Source organism: Coregonus lavaretus (genome assembly GCF_964263955.1).
Source record: "Coregonus lavaretus genome assembly, chromosome: 30".
NCBI classification, from domain to species: Eukaryota; Metazoa; Chordata; class Actinopteri; order Salmoniformes; family Salmonidae; genus Coregonus; species Coregonus lavaretus.
In genome coordinates, this window is record NC_140017.1 from 32,665,631 (window position 1) to 32,686,094 (window position 20,464).

The 20,464-nt window shown below is 43.9% G+C and overlaps 1 protein-coding gene across 2 annotated transcripts; it reads left to right on the forward strand.

Moving 5' to 3' along the window:
- Positions 1-389: 389 nt before the first annotated feature.
- LOC311106129 (solute carrier family 25 member 36-A-like) lies at positions 390-18,678 on the forward strand (the record flags this gene model as incomplete). Of its 2 annotated transcripts, none has more annotated exons than XM_084148449.1 (7): positions 390-817; positions 5,205-5,369; positions 6,069-6,146; positions 11,918-12,018; positions 14,817-14,883; positions 15,002-15,291; positions 15,535-18,678. In XM_084148449.1, the coding sequence occupies 7 exons, from the start codon at positions 777-779 to the stop codon at positions 15,726-15,728; spliced, it is 936 nt and encodes a 311-aa protein (XP_084004575.1). In that variant the 3' UTR covers positions 15,729-18,678. The 2 variants fall into 2 exon arrangements, with proteins under 2 accessions (XP_084004575.1, XP_084004574.1); XM_084148448.1 differs by lacking the exon at positions 390-817 and adding an exon at positions 4,963-5,018.
- Positions 18,679-20,464: the final 1,786 nt, after the last annotated feature.

Sequence of the window (20,464 nt, forward strand, 5' to 3'; positions counted from 1 at the left end):
TGGAACAGTGCCACATTGAAAGTCACTGAGCTTTTCCATTAGGCCATTCTAATGCCTATGTTTGTCTATGGAAATTGCATGGCTGTGAGCTCGATTTTTTACACCTGTCAGCAACGGGTGTGGCTGAAATAGCCGAATCCACTAATTTGAAGGGGTGTCCACATACTTTTGTTGATATAGTGTATGTGCACGCGACCAATACAAATGTTATTTGATTGATTTGAAGCTTGCTGTAGCAAAGCACAAGCACTATCACGCATCCATTCAAAGCCTGATCACGTGAAAAAGTAGTGATGGGGCGGGATTTAATAACGTACTGCTACACATCCGCCAATCACAGCCTTTGTTTTGCGGCTTCCATTCGACGATAAACATTCTGACCTGTCGCTGTAGCATTCAGTGAGGCAAGGCGTGAAGGCGAGCAATGTAAGAGTCAGGCAGAAGGTGTGCCGGGGTATAAGTATATCACAACGAATTTGATTTATTCACTAGAAAAAGTCATCCACTATGGCAAAATAGTATCCCTGTTAACACGGAAGAGACGCATAGTCACTGTCGAGACCGCGAAGTTTTCAATCCCGGGAAGGCAACGGTTAGTCTGGGAAGCTAGCTAACTAACGCGTTACATATACTCGTTTTTGCTAGCAACTGACCTCCAACACAACACGGCGCATTGGACTAGTGATCAATAAGTTACCCATTCTTTGTCGTCAGGCCCCCTTGTCTCCCAACCCAAAGTGGTGCCCTGCGTACGGGTCCTGGGAATATGAGACAGAATGAGTCAGAGAGATACCCTCGTTCATCTGTTTGCTGGAGGGTGAGTATCATTGCTAATCGCTAGCTAGCTACAGTCCACGGCAACGTTAGTTACCATCATGGAATGGAAGATGAAGCTAGCTAAAGCAAGCTATATAAAATGCAAATATGTCTAGACTTATTCATGACTATACTTATTCATGATGATGTGCCTGCAGCAGCTGTTTTGCTAGCTAACATTAGCTAGCTAAATTAAATGACAACTGACGCTGTCTGCTTTTGGTAGGAAAATCTATTTTGCGGCGCAAAATTGCCAGCTGTTCCATTGTATACGAGTTTTGCTATTACTATTCTCTAAATACAAACGTATATATTGTCCGACTATTAGCCATGACCCACGCTGATGCACTCGTTTTAGCACGTGCGCTCGGATGCCATTGTTTTGACCTTATTTCACATATTCTAACATTATCTAATGTTAATGTTGCCTGTCATCCCTTACTATCAAACAATTGAGCTAATCATGCAACTAATGCACAATTAACGATCAAAAGAACGACGTCGAACATCATGGTAAGCCGTAAACTATCCGGTTTCTCTCACTGAGGTATAAGGGGTTTCTCTCAAAGGCCGCCAGTGGCATCTGGTCAAGATGCGGCGTCAGAACCAAAACAAATGCCCTCCAAGGTCATACCATGGCCAGCTATAAATTACCTGAACTGCCGCAGCCGATGGGGAAACTGTGCAGGCCGAAGTTGTAATGGTAAATACATAGTCATGATGCCCACACTGTGTCGGTGTGACATTGTAGCGAGCTATGAGGACTAGCCCAAGATGTGCTTGTAAAGAGTCTGTTACCGTTACCCCTTAAGGTTCAAGGTATGTTATTTTCAGAGGTAGTAGACTGGCTCTGGCAGCCAAAACAGCCACCTAAACGTGAATCGATTCGAAATTAGCATACGATTCTAGAAACAGAAAGCCCTTTTTCTTTCATATAATATAAAAATAATGTTACATGCAAAATACACACTTACTGTACACTGTTTTAACCGGCCTTCTTTCATTACACTCATGTGTCTGGAGCATGCGTGATAGCTAATTAGCACAGGTGGTCACATCTGTCTTCGGTAAACACGCGCTGTAACATGGAGCTATGGCAGTGTGGGAACACTAACCCTATAAAGGTGTTTATCAATTTAACCTTTTGTTTTTAGAAAATAATTTCATGCTGATATAAAAGATAAGGTCCTTATGCTTCCAAAACCGTGATGCTTGTTAATGTTCAGACCAAGAGTCAGGGCTCTTAACAAAACTTCCCTGTACAGAAGACGCCTTAGTCCAATGACTCTTATGTGTAATGGAATGGAACTGAGAGTCATGACCAAGGGCTAGATGACATTTACATTTAAGTCATTTAGTAGATGCTCTTATCCAGAGCGACTTACAATTAAAAATTAAAAATATTAATAAAGTTTAAAAAATTATGACGACTTGATTTGTAAATAACCACAACGTTCAAGGGCTGTAGCAAAATAATCTCAAAGGTTGACAGGTCAAAAAGATATAGACTCTTACTATGCACATTCATATGGACAATTGCGTGATGCAACAGATGGGATGTTTTCAAGATTATGTTGAAGATTTCAGGACTCAAGTTTCAGCTGGTTCGCTGTAGTGTGTGAAGGCACATGCTGAGCTTGAGGCTGCAGGGCAAGAAGCATTCCTGCATGTTACTCACAGACTCATGGCAGAAGACTGAGATGGATAAAGACTGAGATGGATGAATACAGAGCAGGAGAGCTCCTGAATGCTTGTAAACTAAGGCACATGGCCAATTTCAGCTCAGACAACCAGTTGTGTAATATGTCAGGGAGGATTGGAAGACCCCTACTGTATGTGGTATGAGGGTGACTTGACATCAATACATTAGTGTACCTCCATATTCCTTCCAGAATGGTTATTGTTAGTTCATGATGAGCAGTGGCCTAATCAACAGGGCTGGAATTCCGACGTCACATAAAATTTAGTTTTTATTTAAAAAATACGTATTTTAGCACCCAAAGAATAGCCTGCATTTACACAGTAGAATGTCATTTACACAGTACTATTCTTTGGGTGCTGAATTTGTCCTGTGTAAATGCGGGCTGTTCTTTGGGTGCTGAAATCTGTAGTTTTTGATAAAAATGTAATTTTACGTGATGTCGGAACTCCTGTCAGCCCACAGTAGTCGCTGCTCAACTCCATCGTAAATCGTTGAGTTTAATTGGATGGCCCCTTTCCTGTAACTGTGTCATGCGGGTCTCCATAACATTCGGCTGTGTCTCAAGTCTTTTATTGTCTCCTATCTTTTTATTGACATCATTATAAAAAACACAACAGTTTGTGGCAATACATATGACAGACGTATTGAGAAATAGGCCTAGACATGTTCTCCTTTCCTTCAAAATAACATCAGTCGCTTGACATAGGACTATTGGTCCCAGGTAAGGAAGGGATAGTTTAGCCCCGCACCCTCCCATTGGTTACCTTTTCTAATGTCCTCCACAGTGCTCATGCTCTGTCGCAGTCCACATGTGCCAGGTATGCATGTCGGCTTCCCTCAGTCCCACCTCTGTTTACTGTGGGCATCTCCCTCTGTATCTGCCTCCAATAGAAGTATGGATTAATGGTCAACCACCATACCAACAGAGATAGGCCTGTATCTGTCATTTACTGGGGCTTGGCTGAAAATATTCCCTCACTGTCCTATCATTCAATTGTAATTATTTTGCACTATGGCCTATTTATTGCGTTTCCTCCATAACTTGCTACATTTGAACACACTGTATATATATTTTCTGTTGTATTTTTGACTTTATGTTTTGTTTTACCCCATATGTAACTCTGTGTTGTTTTTATCGCACTGCTTTGCTTTATCTTGGCCAGGTCGCAGTTGTAAATGAGAACTTGTTCTCAACTGGCTTACCTGGTTAAATAAAGGTGAATAAAATTAAAATTCACACTCTTATCTGTGTCTTTTTATAGTTTATGATACAACACAGGGCAATTGCTCAGGGCCGCCCCTAGTCTCCACACTGCTCCCCAAGCCTCCCCTAGTCTCCACACTGCTCCCCAAGCCCACCCTAGTCTCCACGCTGCTCCCCAAGCCCACCCTAGTCTCCACGCTGCTCCCCAAGCCCACCCTAGTCTCCACACTGCTCCCCAAGCCCACCCTAGTCTCCACACTGCTCCCCAAGCCTCCCCTAGTCTCCACGCTGCTCCCCAAGCCTCCCCTAGTCTCCACACTGCTCCCCAAGCCTCCCCTAGTCTCCACGCTGCTCCCCAAGCCTCCCCTAGTCTCCACGCTGCTCCCCAAGCCTCCCCTAGTCTCCACACTGCTCCCCAAGCCTCCCCTAGTCTCCACGCTGCTCCCCAAGCCTCCCCTAGTCTCCACACTGCTCCCCAAGCCTCCCCTAGTCTCCACACTGCTCCCCAAGCCTCCCCTAGTCTCCACACTGCTCCCCAAGCCTCCCCTAGTCTCCACACTGCTCCCCAAGCCCACCCTAGTCTCCACACTGCTCCCCAAGCCTCCCCTAGTCTCCACACTGCTCCCCAAGCCCACCCTAGTCTCCACGCTGCTCCCCAAGCCCACCCTAGTCTCCACGCTGCTCCCCAAGCCTCCCCTAGTCTCCACACTGCTCCCCAAGCCTCCCCTAGTCTCCACGCTGCTCCCCAAGCCCACCCTAGTCTCCACACTGCTCCCCAAGCCCACCCTAGTCTCCACACTGCTCCCCAAGCCCACCCTAGTCTCCACGCTGCTCCCCAAGCCCACCCTAGTCTCCACACTGCTCCCCAAGCCCACCCTAGTCTCCACACTGCTCCCCAAGCCTCCCCAAGTCTCCACACTGCTCCCCAAGCCTCCCCTAGTCTCCACACTGCTCCCCAAGCCCACCCTAGTCTCCACACTGCTCCCCAAGCCTCCCCTAGTCTCCACACTGCTCCCCAAGCCCACCCTAGTCTCCACGCTGCTCCCCAAGCCTCCCCTAGTCTCCACACTGCTCCCCAAGCCCACCCTAGTCTCCACACTGCTCCCCAAGCCTCCCCTAGTCTCCACACTGCTCCCCAAGCCCACCCTAGTCTCCACACTGCTCCCCAAGCCTCCCCTAGTCTCCACACTGCTCCCCAAGCCGCAGATCCTCTGGATTCCATCCACCGTGTATTTCTGTAATGGAATCAGCACCTTCCATCCAGAAAGCCAGTTTGTCTGCTGCTTTTCTCGAGCAGTTGAGTGATTACATGCTGCCACCTCAAAAAAGCATACAATTCTACCTCTGTCTTCGTAGCTGTTCCATCAGTTTGTGTGGGTTGTTTGCTCTGACACACTCGCTCTCCCTCTCTCTACCCTTTCCTATCCCTCTGTTTTCTTCCCCACTCTGTTCTCTCTCCCTCTCTCCGCTCTCCTCCTCTAGGTGTGGGGGAACGGTAGGAGCCATCCTGACCTGTCCCCTGGAGGTGGTGAAGACCAGACTCCAGTCATCCCACATCACACTCTACGTGTCTGAGGTGCAGCTCAGTACCGTCAATGGGCCCAGCGTAGCACGTATGTCCCCTCCAGGACCCCTGCACTGCCTCAAGTGGGTATTATATTCTGCCTGCATAATTTGATTTACTAGCATTGTCATATTAACATACAGTATCAGCTCACAAGATCAAACAGGCGTAGGCTTTTATTTCAATGTCTAGTGATGTTTATTGTTAACCATCAAATACAATAGTTTATGCTTGTGTTATTGGTTTTGATAGTTTTGGATTTATTACTGTCATTGCCCTCTAGCTTTGCACATTAAACTTCACAGTAAACAGTCCTAAGTAGCCTAACGTGTAGAAATCTCAAAATACCAGAGAGTAAAAATGAGCTGGTCTATTTTGGGTGTTTGCACGCCCTCCGCTTTACCCCCTATCCCCTTGTGGGGTTTGGCTGCAGGATCCCTCCCTCCTCACGAAATCCCATGTTGCTCTGGCCCATTTCTCCTTGGCAGGCAGAGCCATGTGGACTGAAATCCAACTCCTAGAGCACCTCTCTCTCTCCTACCTTCAGAGGAAGGCCTGTCTGGGGATCTGTAGCCTACCCCAGCAGCAGGATATATCACATCAGTCCTATCCTATCATACTTAATGTTTTTCTCTCTGCAAGTTGTTGTTGCAACCCAGCAAGGCTTTCGGCAGACCCTATTCCTAGTTCTTTTTTATGAACTCCACTGAAGTTTCAGTGAAAAGAATGTGAGTGTTTGTGTGGTGGGTAAGGGAATTGAGATGTTCTGTTTTTGTCTTCAGGTTGATTCTTGAGAAAGAAGGAGCCCGCTCTCTGTTCAGGGGCCTGGGGCCTAATCTAGTGGGCGTGGCCCCCTCCAGGTAAGCACCTAACATTACTTTTAAAAATGTAGATACAGTTGAAGTCGGAAGTTTACATACACTTAGGTTGGAGTCATTAAACTCGTTTTTCAACCACTCCACAAATGTCTTGTTAACAAACTATAGTTCTGGCAAGTCGGTTAGGACATCTACTTTGTGCATGACACAAGTAATTTTTCCAACAATTGTTTACAGACAGATTTTTTAGCTTATAATTCACTGTATCACAATTCCAGTGGGTCAGAAGTTTACATACACTAAGTTGACTGTGCCTTTTAAACAGCTTGGAAAATTCCAGAAAATGATGTCTTGGCTTTAGTAGCTTCTGATAGGCTAATTGACATCATTTGAGTCAATTGGAGGTGTACCTGTGGATGTATTTCAAGGCCTACCATCAAACTCAGTGCCTCTTTGCTTGACATCATGGGAAAATCAAAAGAAATCAGCCAAGACCTCAGAAAATAATTGTAGACCTCCACAAGTCTGGTTCATCCTTGGGAGCAATTTCCAAACGCCTGAAGGTACCACGTTCATCTGTACAAACAATAATACGCAAGTATAAACACCATGGGACCACGCAGCCGTCATACCGCTTAGGAAGGAGACGCATTCTGTCTCCTAGAGATGAAAGTACTTTGGTGCGAAAAGTGCAAATCAATCCCAGAACAACAGCAAAGGGCCTTGTGAAGATGCTGGAGGAAACGCATACAAAAGTATCTATATCCACAGTAAAACGAGTCCTATATCGACATAACCTGAAAGGCCGCTCAGCAAGGAAGATGCCACTTCTTCTAAACCGCCATAAAAAAGCCAGACTACGGTTTGCAACTGCACATGGGGACAAAGATCATACTTTTTTGGGAAAATGTCCTCTGGTCTGATGAAACAAAAATAGAACTGTTTGGCCATAATGACCATTGTTATGTTTGGAGGAAAAAGGGAGTTGCTTGCAAGCCGAAGAACACCATCCCAACCGTGAAGCACGGGGGTGGCAGCATCATGCTGTGGGGGTGCTTTGCTGCAGGAGGGACTGGTGCACTTCACAAAATAGATGGCATCATGAGGAAGGAAAATTATGTGGATATATTGAAGCAACACCTCAAGACATCAGTCAGGAAGTTAAAGCTTGGTCGCAAAACATACTTCCAAAGTTGTGGCAAAATGGCTTAAGGACAACACAGTCAAGGTATTGGAGTGGCCATCACAAAGCGCTGACCTCAATCCTATAGAAAATGTGTGGGAAGAACTGAAAAAAAAAGTGTGCGTGAGCAAGGAGGCCTACAAACCTGACTCAGTTACACCAGCTCTGTCAGTAGGAATGGGCCAAAATTCACCCAACTTATTGTGGGAAGCTTGTGGAAGGCTACCTGAAATGTTTGACCCAAGTTAAACAATTTAAAGGCAATGCTACCAAATACTAATTGAGTGTATGTAAACTTCTGACCCACTGGGAATGTGATTAAATAAATAAAAGCTGAAATAAATCATTCTCTCTACTATTATTCTGACATTTCACATTCTTAAAATAAAGTGGTGATCCTAACTGACCTAAGACACTGCATTTTTACTAGGATTAAATGTCAGGAATTGTGAAAAACTGAGTTTAAATGTACTTAGCTAAGGTGTATGTAAACTTTCAACTGTAAATGAAATGATAGTACTGTATGATAATTTCATATTTCAGGATAAACAATATCACCAACCACATTTCCATACAACTATTTCATGCGGATGAATTACCTGACGCATGAAAGAAGTCACAACCAGGCTGATGGAAACATTAAATGCCAGTACAATTTTATAAATGCCGACAGACAATTTGTTCATTCGACATGTTGGGATCTTTTTGTTTCTGTAAAATTAATTATGCGAGAAATGGCGGTGGAAACGCCATTATGCGCAAATATTGATATAATAATCACAATTTTGAAGTAAACTTTGAGTCACACAATGATATGTTGTGTGGTCCTCCCACTACGACTCGAGAGAGCATGCAGTTTATTAGGCTACAGATTAAATAAGATGAACATCACAGGGTGGTGAAAGTGCAAGGTGATGAGCTTGATGCTCCTTTCCAATAAATATCAAGGGTCTTATTCTGGTGACATGATTATCGATGCTTGGCTGCCGTTTGACAAATGCAAATAATATCACTCTTATCCAATAATAATAATCTCATGTAGACTAGCCTACCCACACTGTATCTGCCAGCTGTTGGCTAGAGCGCATGTGCCAAGACGTTACATTTTAGTCATTTAGCAGACGCTCTTATCCAGAGCGACTTACAGTTAGTGAATGTGCCCAGCACATTATATATCTTTTTCCTACCCCCTGTGGGAATCGAACCCACAACCCTGGCGTTGCAAACGCCATGCTCTATCAACTGAGTTACATCCCTGCCGGCCATTCCCTCCCTTACCCTGGACGACGCTGGGCCAATTGCGCGCCGCCCCATGGGTCTCCCCCGGTCGCGGCCGGCTACGACAGAGCCTGGATACGAACCAGGATCTCTAGTGGCACAGCTAGCACTGCGATGCAGTGCCTTAGACCACTGCGCCACTCGGGAGACAGACCAAAGGTATTCACTAAGTTGATGGTTTATATTTAGAATAATGTTTTACAGCTTTTTCCTTCCATCTAAAATCACCTCATTAAATTTGTTCATATATTTTACATGTGATAAGGCCACACGGAGGACCAGAGACTATTAAAGACACTTGTGATAATCTAAGGTACCCACAAGGGCAGCTAGATATCTTGTGATATATTACATAAAATCCTTGATAGATACCAAAATTCTGGTAGTTTACTGGTTAACTTAAAAAGTTTCCAGTAATATACCCTCCCTTTACAACTCTAATCTAGCCTATGTGGAAAGAGCTACTATTAACATTATCTGACATTGACCCACTGGCAGTCAACTGCACTTTTACACACAGACACACAGTCAATGTTAGCACTGGAGTCTTTGAGTTCTCAGTTGTCGTGTAGGAATGTCTGAGGGGTCACTTTGTTGCCATTTGTTAATAGAGTCAAAGTGTTCTGGGAGGTTACTGTGTCACTATGGGGTTTGGGGTCATCAAGTTGACGGGGGTCCATTTTACATCTTACAATGGTGCTTTTACAGAGAGGAGTTCTGAATCAATCACTATCACAGTGATTATCTTACTCTTGGTTCATCTTTTAGACTGGACAAACAGCACTAATGCCCAGCGCTAATGCCCAGCACCAGGCTGTCCATCCCACAGGTTTAAGGCTGTTACATAACACTGTCGGTCACTGTGGAGGATAAAGGAGAGGAAAACAACCAAACTAGGGTTTCTGGATGAGAGAGAGAAGCCGATCACAGCTGCAATGATCAGGGCTCTGAGTAGCACTGTACTCTAGCCAGCGAGTTAGCCAACCATCTGTAGGAGTGAGAGAGAAAAGATTAGATGCTAAATTGCTACTAATGCTAATTAGCCCCTGGCCCGCTGCTGATGACGAGTCTAGGTGGTAGCTAATGGTAGACTCTAGCTAATAGTTAATGGTAGATGCTAGCTAATGCTACGTCTAACAAAAGCTTGTGCTAAGCATATGCAGAGTGCTTTGTTGACACTCAGGGTAGACGCTGATGCAGATCTCTCCCAGGGTCAAACCACCTGGGCCTCTGACGCAACACAAAACGTATAGCCTAGGCTACACACACACACACTGACTGATAAGCTTTTAGTGGTCAGTTCTGAAGTGGTTTTTAGAATTTGTTTTGCTCAGGGCAAGTTTGACATAACATGTTTGATGGATGGAGGTATAAACTACCTGTAGTGTGCCTGACTGTCTCTGCAGTTAACAATGCTACATCTCTGCCAAGCCAAACACAGTGAGACAATGACAAATTGGCTGAAGAAGCAGAAACAGCCTGGCACCGGCTAGACACAAACTTTGTCACTTTGAAAATGTGCTTCTAGACCTACAGGTATCTAATTGTTGAAAAAAGACTAAGAGATTAGACCTAGTACTTGTGTGTGTACTGAATGTATTTACTTAAGGTTTGCAAAATTCCAGTAACTTTCCCAAAATTCTTAGGTTTTTCATAAACCCTGGTTGGAAGTTTCCCAGTACCAAGAGGGAATAAGCAGGATTCCGGAATCCTCCAACCAGGACTTCTGGAAAACTGGTGATAAAAAAATAAATATATATATATATATATATATATATACACCAGAATTTTGCATTCACTACTCTTTTTAGCACTGTGTGTTTTGTCCAATAATGCCTATTTAAACTGAAACGCTCAGCCCAGTCGTTTGATGCTGTTGGCTTTATTCTTAATTAGCGGGTGTGTAATTTACATTTACATCATTTAGCAGACGCTCTTATCCAGAGCGTAATGGTTCACCAAATCCACGGTTCGTTATATATTGCAGTTTTGGGGTCACGTTTCGGTACAGCGGGAAAGTGAAATGCCAACAGTAACTATATATATAAAGATGCACTATGCAGAAATTGCTCAGCCGTTTCCTGGTTGCTAAAATTTTAATAGTTTGCCTAATTTAAGTTTATGTCACAAAACAAGTATATTGTAGAGAATCATTGTACCATCTAAACCGCTGTGAAATATATTTTCTATAATCAAATATATAGTATGTTTCAGCTCTTGGAAGCTAATGCACAAAACCGAAAGTAAAAGACGCAAAAACGAAACTTAAAAACGGGAAGCATAGAAATATCGCACATCGAACAGATCTACCGCTTCTTAGACTTACTTTCAATGAGAATTCACATTTCCCAAAAAAAGTTAATACAAAGTGTTAACTAATTTATTTGGCCCGGTCAGAATCAGCTGCGAAGGGCTGCTTGAATGCAGAAGGGAGACTAAGTTTTTATTTTTTGCGTTTCCGTCTTGCTCTGATGGTAGGAATACTGGGGTGACGTCGGTGTAAATGTGTCAACATGTTTGAGGTGTTGGCAGCTGCATAGGTTATTCTCGTTGAGCAGTAGCGACTTACTGTTAACGTTTTATCCACAACTCTCCATTGCCATTGTAATCTACTGGGAAACCAACATTTTTCTCAAACTGGAGATCTAAACAATGATTGAGAATCCTCCTGGTTTATCGACCCCACCACTCACCATCATACAAAACTAAGACTGTTTTGAAATGCGGAAATTTAAGATTACAATGTTGATTACAATGTGTGCATAGGCTCTAGTTGTTTTAACAGAATAGCCTGAAATGATTTTTTCAGCTGTGATTTACTCTGAGGCATACAACACAGCGTAGACATTGCCTATAGGCCTAGTGTTTTAAATGTTGATATATTTTTTATGTGTTGACCGAACCAAGGTCCCCATACCGAACGGTTCAGTAGGAATACATGTTACACCCCTATTAATCAGCCCAGTCGTTGCGGCTGTTGGCTTTATTCTTAATTAGCCCAGTCAGATTAGTAGGTAGCTGGACAATAACGTTTAGTGTGTTTAGTAATGTTGTCATTAATTAGCTACACTGCTGCTGGAAGAAGACTAGTGGCTTACATGCGTAAGAGGCTGTTGTTCTTTACATAACATGGGTTACGAGAGCGACTAATTAGTTTTGCACTAAAGATGTTGCCTAACCGTAACGTTCAATACTTTATTTTCTTCACTGTGTTTGTATGTGGTGTGTAGGCCTTCTACTGTTTTTTGTAAGTTCCTTGGCAGGACAAGGGATTCCCCACCAGGGACGGTGAAGATATTGATTCCTGTGCTGTACAGTCTGTTTAATCCCTGGACCCTGTCTCCTCCTCCAGAGCCATCTATTTTGCTGCGTACTCCAGTGCCAAAGAGAGACTGAATGAAGTGTTTGAGCCTGACTCTACACAGGTCCACATGGTATCTGCTGGCTTGGCAGGTAACAACACCAACCACCCACTTTCTAACACTATACCATGTAGTCTTTTTTTTAAACCGTTTTATTTATAGATTTTTCATTGGTAGGTATACTTTTCAGTCATTTAATTTTTCTGTGAGTATTTAGTCAACTGTAGCTAGTAAAATTGGATGATAGCCTAACCTGGAGTGTCATGTGATGTGACCACTTCTAATGTGTTAGTCAGACATGCCAGAGGACTGGACCTGACTGGGTCAGTGGTGGTAAGTCCAGTCAAACCCAGACTGACTAGTTCTGTAGAGGTCCCCTACCTCACCTTCCTATTATAGGGTTAGGTTTCTATATTCTAGTCTCGGGCTACAGTATACAGTTGAAGTCAGAAGTTTACATACACTTAGGTTGGAGTCATTAACTTGTTTTTCAACCGCTCGACAAATGTCTTATTAATCAATCAATCAATTTTATTTTATATAGCCCTTCTTACATCAGCTAATATCTCGAAGTGCTGTACAGAAACCCAGCCTAAAACCCCAAACAGCTAGTAATGCAGGTGTAGAAGCACGGTGGCTAGGAAAAACTCCCTAGAAAGGCCAAAACCTAGGAAGAAACCTAGAGAGGAACCAGGCTATGAGGGGTGGCCAGTCCTCTTCTGGCTGTGCCGGGTGGAGATTATAACAGAACCATGCCAAGATGTTCAAAAATGTTCATAAGTGACAAGCATGGTCAAATAATAATCAGGAATAAATCTCAGTTGGCTTTTCATAGCCGATCATTAAGAGTTGAAAACAGTAGGTCTGGGACAGGTAGGGGTTCCATAACCGCAGGCAGAACAGTTGAAACTGGAATAGCAGCAAGGCCAGGCGGACTGGGGACAGCAAGGAGTCACCACGGCCGGTAGTCCCGACGTATGGTCCTAGGGCTCAGGTCTCTCAGTTGGCTTTTCATAGCCGATCATTAAGAGTTGAAAACAGCAGGTCTGGGACAGGTAGGGGTTTCGTAACCGCATGCAGAACAGTTGAAACTGGAATAGCAGCAAGGCCAGGCGGAATTAACAAACTATAGTTTTGGCTAAATCCTATAGAAAATGTGTGGGCAGAACTGAAAAAGCGTGTGCGAGCAAGGAGGCCTACAAACCTGACTCCGTTACACCAGGAGGAATGGGCCAAAATTCACCCAACTTATTGGGGAAGGTTGTGGAAGGCTACCCAAAACGTTTGACCAAAGTTAAACAATTTAACGGCAATGCTACCAAATAGTAATTGAGTGTATGTAAACTTCTGACCCTCTGGGAATGTGATGAAATAAATAAAAGCTGAAATAAATCACTCTACTATTATTCTGACATTTCACATTCTTAAAATAAAGTGGTGATCTTAACTGACCTAAGACAGGGAATTTTTACTAGGATTAAATGTCAGGAATTGTGTAAAACTTAGTTTAAATGTATTTGGCTAAAGTGTATGTAAACTTCCGACTTCAACTGTATCTGCCCAGCAGCTCTTAGCCTATTGTTTCCTGTGACAGCTCCCCATATTACCTAATCCTCTAGCCTAGTGGCTAAACTAGTTTCTGACATGAGGCGTCCCTCTTTGTCTTTCCATGTGCATGTAATTAGGACATTATTGTTTTTTCAAAGGCAAGGGAGTAGAATAAAGTATATTTATTTTTGACGTTCCATCTGCAAAGCCTTTTTCAAGAAAAGTCTCAGTTAGGCCTAATATAATGCAAGACCTCAAACCTAGACATTCCCCTAGGCCTCCTGTACGCAAACACTGGCTTATCCCGTTTCCCCTGGCCGTTCCCCAAGTAAGCATGCCTATTATCATAAAATTATATTGTAAAACTCATACTTGTGCGCAATTCCACACACACAGACGGACAGACAGACATACACTGGCCTTTTCTAGATGAGGAAATAGTCTCTCTAGACGATTCGTTCTGTCCAGTGTCACAGTGATCCTAGGAGGAATGCAATATGTCATGTAGCCTAGACTCCTGGCTTCTACCCTTTTAGAATTTAGGTCTGTCAGGCAAGCTGGGCTTTTAAAGAGCGCTGCGTGTTTGTGTAACGTGAACGTGAGACTGTGTTTTTGACAAGTTAACGTTAACACCCTATCCTTCTGAGCAACATGACTCGGTCCTTCCACCAGTCAAGTCAAGGTCAGCTCTGCTTTATTTATTCTGCTCATGTATGCCCCAAATACCCCCTCTAGTGGCCACGCCATGAGGTGCAGCTACCTGTAGAACCAGTATTAGCCACCTAACAGGCTTTCTCTGTGATACAGGAGCTCAGGGAGGGGAATAGACTGGCTCCAGTATGAGAGTGATGTGTTGACAGGCTGGTGAGAAAAGACGCCTGTTTGCCATTGGTACATCGTAGTTATGTGATACAGAGAGCTGTGTAGCCAAGTGGCTTCTGCAGAGCTAGGAATAACCCTGAGATCAGTGTCAACATGACTCCCGGGCTAAAGTAGCCTAATACTGATATTATGGGAGTGTAACCTTTACACACACTAACATGCACACACGTTACATCACACATGCTGTCACAACACAGATATCCTAGGCCTTGTCATACTGTGGTATGTTCATGAGCTCCTCTCTCTCTTGAAAGTGGTGTTGACAGTTAATTTAACCTGCCACTATTTCTGATCGTTTTAAATTCCCCTGCACATTTTATTTATTTAATGACTGGTGCTTCAGAGAAGTTTTGGACAGTGTTTTGTTCTGCAGCTTGGTAGACAAACACTCCTAGTGTTTGTGCTGTTAGTCTATTAAGTAAAGTGTGTCTAAATGTGAGCTCTTCTCCTTCCTGTCAGGGTTCACAGCCATCACAGCTACCAACCCTATCTGGCTCATCAAGACTCGTATGCAGCTGGACTCCAGGTAAACACACACGTCTGACTCGGTAGTGGCTAGAGGTGGGTTTAGGATGTGGTGTCGGTGTACACCGTCTCTGTCGGCTGTACCATTAGTAAATCCCTATTACACCTGCCTTTCATAGGAACCGCGGGGAGAAGCCCATGAACGCGTTTGAGTGTTTGCGGCGGGTGTACCAGACAGAAGGCCTGCGAGGGTTCTACCGGGGAATGTCAGCGTCCTACGCTGGAATCTCAGAGACTGTGATCCACTTTGTCATCTATGAGAGCATCAAGCGTCGCCTCCTGGAGGCCAAGGCCGCGCAGCACATGGACGAGGAGGGGGAGTCGTCCAAGGATGCCTCAGACTTTGTGGGGATGATGCTCGCCGCTGCCACCTCCAAGACCTGTGCCACGTCCATCGCTTACCCCCACGGTGAGAGCATTGCATCCTGGGAGCAGGAGGGTGGGAGTGGTCTGAGTGGAGGATAGGGGGTTTATAGTCAGTTGTGTGTTTGTAGTCCTTAGACTAGTTAGCACCTGTAGTTAGTATTGGTTGTCCTTAGACCATGTTACTGTGAGAGTAAAATATATTGAAGTCCAGTATAGAATCTAGTATTGGGAAAGTATTTATTTTGAATGTACCAGGAAATGAGTGTGCTCCTTCTCCCCTCTACAGAAGTGATCCGGACCCGGCTACGGGAGGAAGGCACCAAGTACCGTTCCTTCTTCCAGACTCTGACCACGGTGCCCAAGGAAGAGGGCTACCGGGCGCTGTACCGCGGCCTCACCACCCACCTGGTGCGCCAGATCCCTAACACCGCCATCATGATGTGCACCTACGAGTTAGTGGTCTACATGCTGAACGGTTAACCTCTGACCCTTGACCTAAGACCCAAGATGAAACCCCAGAGAGAGATGGGCCGACGCCCCACGTGGACAGATGGCATAAAGAGACCCCCGAGAAACTAAACTCCATCCTGTCTGTCTTAAACTAAACAGGAGAGGGACCAGGGACTGTCATCTCTCCCACCTCCAGTCCCTCCATCCTGTCTGTCTAAAACTAAACAGGAGAGGGACCAGGGACTGTCATCTCTCCCACCTCCAGTCCCTCCATCCTGTCTGTCTAAAACTAAACAGGAGAGGGACCAGGGACTGTCATCTCTCCCACCTCCAGTCCCTCCATCCTGTCTGTCTAAAACTAAACAGGAGAGGGACCAGGGACTGTCATCTCTCCCACCTCCAGTCCCTCCATCCTGTCTGTCTAAAACTAAACAGGAGAGGGACCAGGGACTGTCATCTCTCCCACCTCCAGTCCCTCCATCCTGTCTGTCTAAAACTAAACAGGAGAGGGACCAGGGACTAGGGACTGTCATCTCTCCCACCTCCAGTCCCTCCATCCTGTCTGTCTACAACTAAAGCAAATTGTCCCAAAAGCACCCTGTTTTTTGGGATGGAGAGTTGGGTTGTTTTCAGGGGTGCACGACACAGGAAGAGGGGTTGGTAGACAGGAAATCACTGTTTGTTTTGGGGATATGGTTTAAAGGTGTTTAAAAAGAAGCGGTCTCATTGAAAATTAGTCCTTAGGAGCCCTTTCTCTCTCTCTCTCGTTTTCTTGACCTCTCCTCTCTTGTGTCTCTCCTAAATAAGCTTCTTTACAAGCGCATAGCTTACTGGAGCAGGTACATTGGGGAGAACACTCGAGCTGTTTTTAGAGTCTAACAATACTAATACTTTCGCTGGTTTGTGTGTCAAGGGGGCAATTGGTAGTAGAGGCTTGTTGAGTGCAGGGAGGTCTTGAGGTGAGGATAGGGTTGGAGGTTGGAGCAAGGTGGATAGGGGATGTGCCTTGCCTTGCGTAAAGATTTGAACTGACCTGTATAGATGCACAATAGTGATGTGAGGCTGAGGAAGAGGAGGAAAGGTCAGACCAGCACTGGTTTCTGGATCTCAGTAGACCACAGTTGGACCGCAGTCATTCAGAACCACACAGTGCTGGTCGGGTCCATTTTGCACTCAGGACCAAGCCTGGTCCCCTCCACCGCAGTTTGTCAACATACACACAGATCCTCCCTACAGGGGCTAGTCCACTCTGACAGGCCTAACCTAACATTGATACTCTTGACTCATACTGGAAGCTTAGACATATGCAGCAGTCTTTACTGTAGGGCCTGATCAGTGTGGACAGCCCTCTGGCCCTTTCTCTGTGTGTGTTCTGTCAAGTGACTAGGGTGATAGTAAGAGCCTGACCCCTGACCTACTCCCTCAGCACCCAGACTGACCAGAACCATCTGCCATTTTTAACTACTTGAATGTTAACCAACACAAGGAATAACAAACTAAAGAGTATGGGAGCATTGTCTCACGTCAAAGTGGCCAGAAGCCATCTCTGAAGTGAGACTCTGCTATGGTAGTGAAACAACCACCAACCTTGTGAATATTCTAAGAAAGAACAAATATTAACAGAAAAAACATAAAAAGTTAACAAACTTAACAAGACAATTATACTGAACAAAATATAAATGCAACAATTTCAATGATTTTACTGAGTTTATAGCTCATAGAAGGAAATCTGTCAATTGAAATAAATTCATTTAAGCCCTAATCTATGGATTTCACAAGACTGGGCAGGGGCATAGCCATGGGTGGGCCATATGCCCTCCCACTTGGGAGCTAGGCCCAGCCAATCAGAATTCGTTTTTTTTTTTCCCACAAAAGGGCTTTATTACAGACAGAAATACTCCTGTTTCATCAGCTGTCCGGCTGGCTGGTTTCAGATGATCCCTCAGGTGAAGAAGCTGCATGTGGAGGTCCTGGGCTGAAGTGGTTACACGTGGTCTGCGATTGTGAGGCCGGTTGGACGAACTGCCAAATTCTCTAAAACGACGTTGGCGGCGGCTTATGGTAGAGAAATGAACATTTTAAATGATCTGACAACAGCTCTAGTGGATATGCTTGCAGTCAGCATGCTAACTGCACGCTTCCTTAACTTGAGACATCTGTGGCATTGTGTTGTGGCATTATCTTGGCAAAATAGAAATGCTCACTAATAGGGACGTAAACAAATTTGTGCACAAAATTTGAGCGAAATGAGCTTTTTGTGCATATGGAAAATTTCTGGGATTTGTTATTTCAGCTCATGAAACATGGGACCAACACTTTACATGTTGCGATTTATATTTTTGTTCAGTATAATGATAATTATATTAAATAGTATATATTAATGTCTTCATAAGATGTACCATTGTTGCATTTTTCTGCCCAGTCATGGGAGCGTAAAATATGTTTTTGGGGGGATTGGGGGGTGAACCTCTGAACCCCCAAGGTTTCCGCCCCCCTTAGACAAATGTGTGATTCTTTATGCACTTTTCTGTAGACCTGCTCTGACCTACAGTTGCATCTCTTCTTTCTCTGCCTCAGAATCCAAGCAAGCGTTACAGATGAGACAATCCTCTGTCCAGTGCTCACTTTGGAGTCGTGTTGTTGTACAGTTTAGCCAGCGTGTGAGAATAGATGGGAATACTCTTGAGTGAAATGCTACAAGATAAGGAGACCCTATGTTTTCTATCCCCATATTTTATGCAGTATATGTGTAGTTTAAAAAGTGTTTTTAAAGAAAACAAGACTGCATTTCAAACCGATTTTCTAAAATGTTTCATTTTGAAACTTCTTTTTTTTCTTGTTTTGTTTCTCATTTTTTATTGGACAGTTTTTCGATGAAAACAGAAAGATGCTTGCACTCTACTTACTTCCCTTCCCTTTATTTAGCTGTTTTTCCTGTTATTTTCTGTTTGTCATTTTAAAACTGTGAGAGCTCAATGTTCATCATCTCCTTGTCTACCTGTTGTTTACATTCAGCCTTGTGTAACCATGGAGACGCCCTCACCTACTGACCTTTCCCCGCTCACATGATACGAGCACAAAGAGCCTTTCCAGCACATGTCAATTTCACTGCAGCCATTCAGTCAAATATCCAACAGGTCACACTAACGCTAGAAATAAGAATTAGGTTCATAACATGTTGACAGTTCCTTAAAAACAAATGACTGTATTGCTACTCAATATTCACTCTAGAACCCAGCAAATTCAGAGAGGGTAATGACATAACTGGAGTTGGATTACCATCTAGATAAACTGTAGCTCATTTTCTCTTGAGATGTGTGCACTGCTCAAATGCATCTCTTCACCCTCCATGCCAACTGAGATCTGGGTGACAGGGCTGAGACAATCCCTCCTGTGTCATCATGAAGGTTTTAGAACAACTAAAACAACTAAGGCTGTATGTAGAAAGCCCCATGTCTAAAGAGGGTCAACGGTGAAATCCACTTATGCTGTATCTTCCTCGCTGAACATTCACATCTTACTGCACACACATGAAGTATGCATTATCGGATAACTGCACTATTATAATTAATGCATAGAGCAGGATAAATATCGATAGATTATTGATAGGTCTGTTCAATTTGCGCAGCAATCTCTGAACCCTGAGCAAGTGTAGTGGGTGGTTCCATTGCTGCTAGTACACCCACTGGCAGCAGACAAACTCTGCAAACTAAACGATCTCTCTGTTGGATACCTCTACTGAGTGACTCTACACCAGGGGTTTCCCAGTCCTTTCCACAGGGACCACCTGACGTTTCACATATTTGTTGTAGCCCTAAACTGGCCCACCTGATTCAGTCAACTATCACCAAGCCCTTGGCTAATAATATGTGAACCATCTGGTGGTCCCTGAGGAGAGGTTTGAGAAGTATTACTCTACGCCAGGGATGGGCAACTTTGATGGGGGTGGGGCCACTAAATCTGAACTCCTTGAGGGGCTCGCAGGTCTGCGTACCATACATCCATTTAAAACATCATATTAAACACATTGCACACAGTGAGTCCATGCAACGTATGTGACTTGTTAAGCAAATTTTCACTCCTGAACTTTAGGCTTGCCATAAAAAAGGGGTTGAATACTTATTGACTCAAGACATTTCAGCTTTTACATTTTTATTAATTTATAAACATTTCTAAAAACACAATTCCACTTTGACATTATGGGGTATTGTTTGTAGGCCAGTGACACATCTCAATTTAATCCATTTTAAATTTGAGCTGTAAAACAATGTGGAAAATGTCAAGGGGTGTGAATGCTTTCTGAAGGCACTATAATTTCATGCAATTCTACTCATTTTGCCATAGGGCAAAGAGGAAAAGGAGCTGTTTTACAGCTAATTTCCTTAAATTCTACACATTTTGACAGAGTGGCGAGAAATGTTTGCAGTTAATATATCTGAGTAAGACTGACTAACAAAATCAGTGGGGCCACACGGCTGGTAATTCGACCATGATTACTAAGTAGAGCTGGCCGCTAGACTAACTTACCAATCTAATTTTCAGTGGTGGAAAAAGTACCCAATTGTCATACTGAGTAAAAGTAAAGATACCTTAATAGAAAATGACTCAAGTTAAAGTGAAAGTCACCCAGTAAAATACTACTTGAGTGAGAGTAAAAGTCAAAGTATTTTGGTTTTAATATATACTTACATTCCTTATATTAAGCAATCCAGACGGCACAATTTTCTTGTATTTTTTTAATTTACGGATAGCCAGGGGCACACTGA